Source organism: Hibiscus syriacus, unplaced genomic scaffold (assembly GCF_006381635.1).
Source record: "Hibiscus syriacus cultivar Baekdansim isolate YM2019G1 unplaced genomic scaffold, ASM638163v2 tig00116971_pilon, whole genome shotgun sequence".
Lineage (NCBI taxonomy): Eukaryota > Viridiplantae > Streptophyta > Magnoliopsida > Malvales > Malvaceae > Hibiscus > Hibiscus syriacus.
In genome coordinates, this window is record NW_024063495.1 from 854,661 (window position 1) to 864,663 (window position 10,003).

A 10,003-nucleotide genomic window follows, 5' to 3' on the forward strand; every position below is an offset into this window, starting at 1 on the left:
AACATTATTTAAAGCCAGAGTTTTACCAGAAGTCAGCTTGAGTAAAACCTTGCCTTTGCCTAGCACTTCAGAGCTGCTAGAGTTCCCCATGTACACATGTTCACCAGTGTTCCCATCCTCGAACTCGGTGAAAAACTCCTTCCTTGCGCAGAAATGCTTTGAAGCGCCAGTGTCAACTACCCATTCTGAACTGTTCTCCACCAGATTAACTTCTGAGACCACCGCAGCAATGATCTCATCATCTTCTTCTACAACGTGCATCTGTGGCTTGTTGTCATTCTGGCGGTCTGAGCGGTGTTGGCATTGGTAAGCTTTGTGGCTGGGTAAACCGCAGACATAACACTTGAACGGCTTTCCTTCCGGTTTGGCCTTTCCTGACTTCTTGAAGTTGGTAGCCTTCTGTTGTTTCGTCTTCTTGTCTTGATTCCCACGTTTCATGATCTTCTTAAATTTAGACTCAACCAAGTTAGCTCTAAAAGATAAATTACTCATAGAATTACTCATAGAATTAGTAAGCTTATCTTTTAAACGGTTGGCTTCTTCAATCTTCATATGGCCCACAAGTTCTTCAAGCGAAATGTCTCTCTTCTTATGCTTAAGAGAGTTGCGGTAGTCGGACCAGGACTTGGGCAGCTTCTCAATGAGTACATTGGCTTGCAGCACCTCACACATTTGCATCCCTTCAGCGATGATGTCAGCGCCTAAGTTCTCATATTCATGGACTTGATCCATTATTGGCTTGTCGTCTGTCATCTGGAATTTGAGCCATTCGTCGACAACGTACTTCTTGATCCCCGCATCATCCGCACCATACTTCTTGTCGAGAGTGTCCCATATTGACTTGGCACTCCTTTCTCTAAGGAACATATCAAATAGTTTATTTGACATGTGGCTGAGCAGATGTCCTCGCACCGTCTTGTTGTCCTTCTCGTATTTCTCGTAGGTAGCGAGAGCGGCGGCGGCAGTTGCTAAGGCATCATCATTGAGGACCGCATCCGCATCATTACTGGCAGCTGAGGTTGACGGCATGGTAGGTGGTGGCTTGAGCAACACGTAATCAAGATCAAGTTGCTCGAAGAATATCAGAATTCTTTGGGACCACATTCTATAGTTCTTTCCATCAAGTGCATCGAGCTTGGAAAGATCGGGAATGAGTTTGCTCAAAGGTGTCGACATGATTGCAGTTTATGGAATTCGTTTCTAAATTATTGGATATATGAACTGCAAAACTACACCGTTAGCACTGACTGGAAATATAAACAGTAATTAAGAAGAACAAATTCGTAAACCGTGTCGTGGTAAGAACCACTGCCTTAGAAACGAATTCGCCCCGATGTGTGTAATCGCTACAGTAGGCGGACCGTCCCCCGAGGTTAACACGGTCGCTCCGAATTTCGTACACCCAAAACCGGAGTGGACTGCTGGTGGTATTGTACTTCTGATCGGAAAGCACTCAGAGAGAACTTTAGAAAACACTTTGTAAGTGAATTGTGAATGTTTTTGAATGAATTGAGAAGCTGAATATAGCTCTCTATTTATAGGCTAGAAATAGGGTTAAAATCGTCTATAAAATTTCAGGATTAAATCTCTTATTTGTAACAGCTGAAACGTCTAGATGAACCTGACTCAGAAATAGTCCAGGTTCATTGTATCATTATTCAGCTGTTATAACTCCCGAAATTATATCATGTAACCCCTGGAATTAAATCAAATAACTCCTGATATTAACAGCTTGTCTCCTCTGTACAAAGTTGTAAATCAGTCCAGGTACATCTTAACGTTTCTGATTTAATTTAGGAATAAACTGTTTAATTTCTGATAACAAATAATTCAGCTGTTATTATTTGAAATTCAAACAGTCCTCAGCAGCCTATAAATATCAGTTGATATCTTTCACATTTTCCATTTGTTTCTTTCAAAGAGAAATTCCTCAAGAATTTTATACGTATCGAAGACACGTATTACCACGACCACGACCACGAGCCGAGCCGAGACGGACGGACGGCGGCGGCGGTGCGCAAGAGCCCCCCTTGTTCTCTATCACTCAACAAGGAAGTGGAATGTCAAGCCTTAAATACCATTCCCAATAGTGTTTCCAACACTATGTGGGATTGAGCATTACCAACAGTATTTGTGTGTGTATTTAATACATATCGCACACATTATTTCTTTTTGAATAAAATTCATATAATTTTATTATATTATTATTTTTTATTTCTTTTATTTTGACATTGGGTGACATCAATGAGAGAGACTACCAAATGAACTATCACATAGACAAAGATCCTCCGAAAGATACCACGTGGGCACGTCTCCTATAAAAGGGTGAAACAATTTCATTACTTTTCCTTAACTTACAAATAAAAGGATAAAAAGAGTGTTGATTGTCAAATATTAAACAAAATTTAAATGAACCGAACACAAACACCTTCAATGTGCAGTTCCGCAACCCTCTTAGGCCCTGCAAACTGCAACTACTTTCTTCATCTGCAGCCGTTCATTCATTGTTTCTCAGATTAATAACATCCATCGACATGAAGCTGAACCTAAGTGATAATCTCATGTCGTTGGACAACTTCACCATCCTCTCAAAATAACCATCAATGGCCGCCTTCGCTTCAGGATGGTCAATCTTCTCTCCAACCCTACAGTCCCTCCCTACTCATTCATTAACAAGCACTTTCCCTCCTCATCATGTTCACCAAGTAGTGTCGTGATCCGTACATGAGTTATTCTCTCAGATAACATTCTCTTGTTGTACAGTTCATGCTTATTCAAAATGGCTCTCTCAGTCGCCTTTGCTAGGCTTCTTTTCTTCCTCGTCTGCCGCTTTACCCACTCGATACTTCATTTTAGCTTTGTGCGTTGTCTGCAATGGCAGCGAATATAAAGAAGAGGACAAGATTAGAAAACCAAACATAAACACAGATTTGTTTACCTGCATGATTCGATTGTTTGAGATCTCAACAACGATATTGTTCGTTGCATTATCCGCAATAAAATCCAGCATGTGGTCCTATTATATATATATATATACTCCATGAAGCTAAATCTCATCTTTCCAATGCTACTATGACTGAATAGCATCTTATTTTCCAAGGAGCCATTTCCCAAGAAGCGTCTTCTTCTCCATCTTCGCTTATTGGAGGTTGCTCTGTTGGAAACGTGGAATCCAAGACATGATCAATTGACAATTGTGACACATCTACTCAACTAACTCTTCTCATCTCCCTAAATTACCATGGAGGCATAATTGAGAATTTATTGTATTTAAAAAGATAGAAAATTATTGACATGAGAATTATGTAAAGATTTAAGTTTAATTTTACTGTAATTATTAAAATCAATCTCTAAATGTTATCAACTATGACAAAAAAATTATCATCCTAAGATGTTGACGATTTTGTTAATGTGATTAAAAATAAAAATTAGACCTAAAATCGTCGACAATTGCTGGCAGCATTATCGGCCAATAGTAGAATGAATCCAAGACTTAATTCAGTTGATCCATATAATCAGTTTCAATTACTCCAAAAGGTAGCATCTTACACATCAAGATTCGAGTTCTAGCAGTAGCATCTACAATCCCTTGATCCCCAAGTTACAACCCCATTACAGAAGAAAAACGGTAATATAAACTATAAATATCAATCATATACAGAGAAAATTCAACTCGATTCTGTAACTATACATTTTATTTTAAACGAAAAAAACTAGTAAACTATCCAATCCACGTTCCTTGATATCTGATGTTGTTGAAGATATGTAACCATTGTCCAATCTGTTCAGAAGGGAAACACAAATGGTTGAATTAAAGCATTGATCGAATTTACACGCATACAAGAAACAAAATATGCTGTGTTCGGATTCGAACCTCGACCTGATTTGAATTTTATGTATTTACAACTTCACCTGCCCAAACAAGATCTTTTCTTTTGATATTTTAGGCCCATCCTCAAAGGAAAAGATTCCTACTACCTCGACCCACGCCGAAATTTTACTTGATACCTTATATTACATTAGTTCTTATCAAATACATGTTATATAGTCTTACAAATATTAAGAAAACGAAAATAAAGGTATTTTTGTAAATATCTTGCGACAAAATGGGACGGATTTTATTTAAAACCTTCCTAACCCAACCTAAAAAGTTTTACTAAAAGACCCCACCTACCTGCTCCTAAACATGGTTTAAGAAAAAACCATCCCTACATAATCGCATCGGGATGAAACTTGACAAATTTGGGTTACTTTTCCAACCCCAGGAGGACCTGAATTAGGCTTTGCATGCATCCTAGTTTCTCTCTAAAGTAGCAGTTCGTTTTAGCATAAGTACTTTCTGTAGCCAATAAGCTTTATGTCATACATATCAACAACTGATTTCACCAATTCCGGTTCGTGTAGTGCATTCTATAGTCTTAAATTTCAAAAGGTTCAAAAACAATTAATACATTCTATAGTCTTAAATTTCAAAAGGTTCAAAAACAATTAATATGAAGCCATAAAACAAGACTCAAACATCATGTAAGTTGTTTTATCCAATAACTTCAGTTTATATCTAATAGTAGTGTTAATAGCAAGAAAAGTAAACTAGATACTTCACAAAGCCCTCTAAACTTAACAGCCGGAAAACAGAGAGCTTCATATCGAGTACCATCATAGTAACATTAAAATTAATCGCACATGCTTCAATCCAGAGAAAAAAAATTGCTATTTCTTGAATATATGTTTCCTTATATGAGCTATAACCTTAATGCTGTAAGACTCGATCTTACCAGAACTGTGAATGCAGCAGAGTTATAGATCAACACCTCATCGAGGCCTTTCGAACCGATCATCACATTTGAATCAATTTGCTTGTCAAACTTCTTCTTTCTTCTTGCTTCAAATTCTTGGAACCCTTCCATCTGAAGAAGTAATTTTTTTGTTAGTTAAAACATATGAAGCTTTAGCATTTTCCCCCAGGAAACCTGAACCATATCTAGCACTAAATCATGGAGATACTTACTTGCTGAAACTGATCCATTGAGATAGGATTGTCGTGCAGCGAGATATTCTGAAGAGCTTTGCAGTCTTTCAATAAATTAGGAGGAATCTGTCAACCAAGAGATATCCGTGTATAAATTGCAGGCAAACTACAAAAAATTGCCTCAAACAATGTTTATTAAACAGAATTCACAGAGTTTAACATTCAGATTTTTTTCCCACTGAGTAACCTGAATCTAGAATAGATGCTACTTCATATTTGTATAAGCTGGCATTCACAGGAGGAGTTCCATGCTATGGTACTCAAACTCGGATGCAAATGTTGGATACTAGTATGTTTAATTTTTTGAGGTTTTTCTAGGTATTGGGAGGATCTTCGGGAGATCAATCCCTATACCCATATTCGAAAATTTGTCAGACGTGACAAATATGGATACCTTAAAAACTATAAATAGTTGGAGCAACCAAGGTTCTATGCAGTCAATACACGAGAGAACTATAGCTCTCCACCAGATAAGATATGCCTGCTTTATTTTTTTAGTATGATTGAATGATATAAAGGAAAGTATACATTCTTTAGGTTAAGAACTATGTTGCTCAAACTCTTCATTTTTGCTCAAGTACACATGTTCGGCATTTGTGTCCTATACATTTCCATAAGTAAGGGGATACAACTCTCCAAATACAAAACAAATGTGTCCAGACCTCATGTCCAATACATGGGTACAGGAATATGACCTCCAAGGATCCTCTGAATACTTCTAATCATACTTCTATCGAACACATACTTGTATTCGACATTCCACCTGAGTCTGAGTAATGAAGGTAACCAGCACAACTTATGCAAGGGATGGAAAAAGAAATATAGTATATATACTACCTAGTGTTGCGCAGCAGGGGAAGTTAGAAATGGTGTGAACTGTGTATTAACTACCTGGCTGATTTTGTTATTGTTTAAGCAAAGTGACTTCAAGTGAACAAGATTACAAACAGATGCAGGAAGTTCTTCGATAAGATTATCTGCAAATTTACACAAAGTTATGAACCCATAAGTAATAGAAATATGATGGAAATACATGAAGGTGTACCACCACAACCATTGTAGTCACTAATTACTCAGCCACGGACCCTTTCATCTCCTATCAACAAAATGACAACCACAAAACCTCACACTAGCATTTTATTTTACCCAGGCCATGCTGTATGCATCCCAACTCTGGAGGACCAAGGCCAGATCTTATGTAGCTCAAAAAAATATCCCAACTACAGTATGAAACATTTCCCAATAAACACACCAGAAGATTTTCAAAACCAACCATGATGCTACTAAACCAAAGACAAATCATCGTCAAACAAGACAGAATCCCGAACCAAAATTCCAAAAAACTTATTTAACAGATGATCTTTTAAAAGCAGACAAGCAGTTTTAGTAGAAAAGTTAGAACCTTTAAATATGTGAGCATAAACATACCATTTGCTTGCAGTTCTTCCAAAGAAAAGCAGCTCCCAACTGATTCAGGAAGATACTTTAACTTGTTGTTAGACACGTTAAGCAATGACAACTGCATTAAGCAACGTAAATTAGATCCATAAATTATCTAAAACATTCTAAACATATGATATACCAGCATACCATACTCATTTATAGTTGGCTTACTTGTCACTTTAACAAATGTCTAATCCCTCTTAGCATTCTTTTTCTCCATTAACATTTAACAATATAATTACTCACAAAAATCAAAATAAGATTAACTTGGATATCTTGAGGTTATTACTGGTTCTTAAACCAATCAAAGATGCAAAACCAAGTATCAAGAACAGTTCCAAGAGGTTAAATAATCAATAAGTAGAGTCACTTACATTGCGCAAGCTGCCAATAGTCTCGGGCAAGGACATTAACATATTTCCAGAGATCGATAACTTCTCAAGTCTTACCAGCTGGCCCACTGGACAGAAGAATGGAGTTAGAAGCCATTGACACAGTACACTTACCCCATGAAGTTTGCAGACATTGCCGTGAAGCAAATCTGCAAACGATGGAGGCAAAGAAATGGGTATATAATAGACTTTTCTTACTTATTTAGAAAAGGGTATTACATTCATCAGGCAAGGAAGTAATTTGATTCCCATCAAGTATCATAACTTTTAGAGCCTGAAGCTTCCCAAGATTAATTGGTAGTCGCTCGATAAGATTAGTGGCTAAAATCTGTAAGGGGAAAAAAGAAAGAAATACTTTAAAAGACAGCTAATCTTTCACTACCTTGATTTTAGGAAAAGAATTAAAATCTTTTCATCCATCACAATAAGCCAAATATGCTATCAAGGACATACAACTGTTCAATAAAATATTTAAATTGAATGTAATTTTTATATGTAAGAGCACATTTAGTGTCCCAAAAAGTTATGAATGTGCAAAAAGTTACCAAAAGGTGAAAGTGGCAGAAACAGAAAGAATGAAGTAAGCCGTTACATCACTTTTTCGCCTTTTTTTCATCATTAATTCAACATCAAAACAGCATTATTCGACATCTATAAATATCGCAAACAAAACGTGTGTAATTCTTACCAGACGCTGCATGTTGACTAAGTTGCTGATATCCATAGGTATTTCAACTGCGTAGAATGACAAGATTGATTAATAACAGTAAAAACTAAGGATTCACTAATCTGTTTAAGAGTTTTTTTCTAATGAAAGTTCTTAAGACGGGAGAGGACATACCTAATTTATTGTGCGTTAAATCAAGTGTTCGCACAGATCTATCCAGATCAAGAACTTCATCTGGAAATGTCTGTTCAAGTCAAAGCATTCATCAGCAGACGCACAATTGAAAAAATGCCGTATTAGAATTCATTTGAACTACCATATTTTCTCAATCAATATGGAATAAAATCTGAATAACAAATTCATTTGAACAAAGGCTTTCATTGTTTGCCATTTAAACTGAATTCAATTGTCTAGGATTGGTTTGGTTCATCGGTTTTGATTTTTTTTCCCTTTAAAACAAGTCATTTTTGTAGTATTTTTAAGGTTTCTTTCACTGATTTAAAGAAAAAAAATGTTTTTAATATTACAATAAGTTAAATTAAAAAATTCAGTTCATTTCAGTTCAGTCGGAATAATAGCAGTTTTTTAACAAACAAACCGCAAACCGAAACAAGCCAAAAATAATAAATTATTACCACCTTAGCAGAAATGGGACAAATTCAATAAAAAAACACACCAAATGCTAGGGATCAATGTTTGGTTTTCTGGGTTTTTTTTCCTCAGCCGTAATTGTAATTTATCAAAAATATACTAATAACTAAAACACTAGCAATTTTGATTAAATGCAAACTCAGGCCTTCAATTCTCCAATAAGAAAGCCTTTCTAATTTGTAATTCTCCAAAACTATTAGTAAACAAAATTAAACCGGAATTTAAAATCATTTAAAACTAATTGTGTAAAGGAATCGATCTATCATATAACCAATACAAGCACTCTTAAAAACCATGAAACAACAATGAATCGAACAAATTAAGATAAACCCAGAAATCATCATCACCTAAAACGCTAATATACTTCCACACAAACACTTGAATTGTGAATTATGTAAACGAATAAAAAAAATGAGGAGCCCAAGAAAGAAAATTGTCTTGCCTTCAATTTGGCGTCACGTAAAGCAACAATGCCGGTTGATCGCCATCGAGCAATCCTATTAGCTTTGGAATCAGCACCTCTACTTTGAAAACATCCCATCTTTCAACCTTTCTGAAAATTTCCTTTTCCCCCCCACTTTCCTCTAAGATTTAATCCAAAAAAGAAGATCGAAGAAAGGGAGAAAAGGGAGGAGACTAAACAGATATATCAACAAGGTCGCGGGCTTTGAACAATCTTCGTACGGTCTTTTGGTGGTTTTACTGACGAAAAACCGCGTTGGTTTTGTCGTGGTTTTTGACGTTTTCTGTTTATATAGAGCTGGGTATTCTGCTTTGGGTAATTTGCATTTTAAGTCACTTTAATTAGTATGAATATTTAGGGTAAATCATTGTTAAATCCTTAAACTTTGAAAAAAATGCAAAATAGGTCCTAAACTTGAATTTTTAGTTTTTTTTGATGATTTGAGTACTTGAACCTTGCAATACTTCTCAAATAGGCCCCTGAACTTGAATTTTTAGGTTTTTTCTATGATGTTGAGTCCTTGAGCTTGGCAACACTTCCCAAGTAGGTTTCTAAACTTGAATATTTAAGTTTCTTTTATGATATTGAGTCCTTGAACTTGGCAATAGTTCCCAAACAGGTCCTTAAACATGAATTTTAGGTTTTTTATGATGATGAGTCCTTGAACTTGGAAAGTCTTCTCAAATAGGTACATGAACATAAATTTTTAGGTTTTTTTTATGATGTTAAGTCCTTGAACTTGGAAATACTTCCCAAATAGGTACATGAACATGAATTTTTAGGTTTTTTTTATGATGTTGAGTCCTTTAACTTGGAAACACTTCCCAAATAGGTCCCTGAACTTGAATTTTTAGTATTTTTTATAACGTTAAGTCCTTGAACTTGGAAACTCTTCCCAAATAGGTCTATGAACATGAACTTTTAGGGGTTTTAATGATGTAGAGTCCTTGAACTTAGCAACACATTCCAAATAGGTCCCTGGACATGAAACTTCAGGGGTTTTAATGACGTTGAGTCCTTGAACTTGGCAACACTTTCCAAATAGGTCTCTAAACTTGAATTTTTAGGTTTTTTGAATTACTGAAAAAGTTTTGAATTAATATATAAGATTAAGTCAACATATTATATTAAATATGATAAGTATTGTCCTATATATACTTATCTAAGATTAAGTTCGTTTTACGAGTTAATCAGACAACAACACAATTATAGAAGTAATAGATAAGCCAGAATTTTCAAAATTAAGTAGTATATTAGTAAGGTTGTATAACTAATTTTATTTATAAAAGTAATATATATATATATATATATTCATAAAAATACAATTTAAACTTATATGAAAAATTAACCGAAATCTC

At 35.4% G+C, this 10,003-nt stretch overlaps 1 protein-coding gene across 4 annotated transcripts; it reads right to left on the bottom strand.

Annotated features, from left to right (window-relative positions):
* Positions 1-3,510: 3,510 nt before the first annotated feature.
* LOC120191651 (plant intracellular Ras-group-related LRR protein 7-like) lies at positions 3,511-8,902 on the bottom strand. Of its 4 annotated transcripts, none has more exons than XM_039194559.1 (10): positions 8,625-8,902; positions 7,706-7,775; positions 7,553-7,599; positions 7,084-7,192; positions 6,847-6,932; positions 6,458-6,548; positions 5,921-6,006; positions 5,009-5,095; positions 4,776-4,907; positions 3,511-3,792 (listed from the first exon to the last, which is right to left on the bottom strand). In XM_039194559.1, exons 1-10 carry the CDS (start codon positions 8,721-8,723, stop codon positions 3,700-3,702), a joined length of 900 nt encoding a protein of 299 aa, XP_039050490.1. In that variant the 5' UTR covers positions 8,724-8,902; the 3' UTR covers positions 3,511-3,699. The 4 variants fall into 4 exon arrangements, with proteins under 4 accessions (XP_039050490.1, XP_039050491.1, XP_039050493.1 ...); XM_039194560.1 differs by having other exon boundaries at positions 3,511-3,781; positions 8,625-8,723; XM_039194561.1 differs by having other exon boundaries at positions 3,725-3,765; positions 4,738-4,907; positions 8,625-8,723.
* Between the last annotated feature and the right edge of the window lie 1,101 nt (positions 8,903-10,003).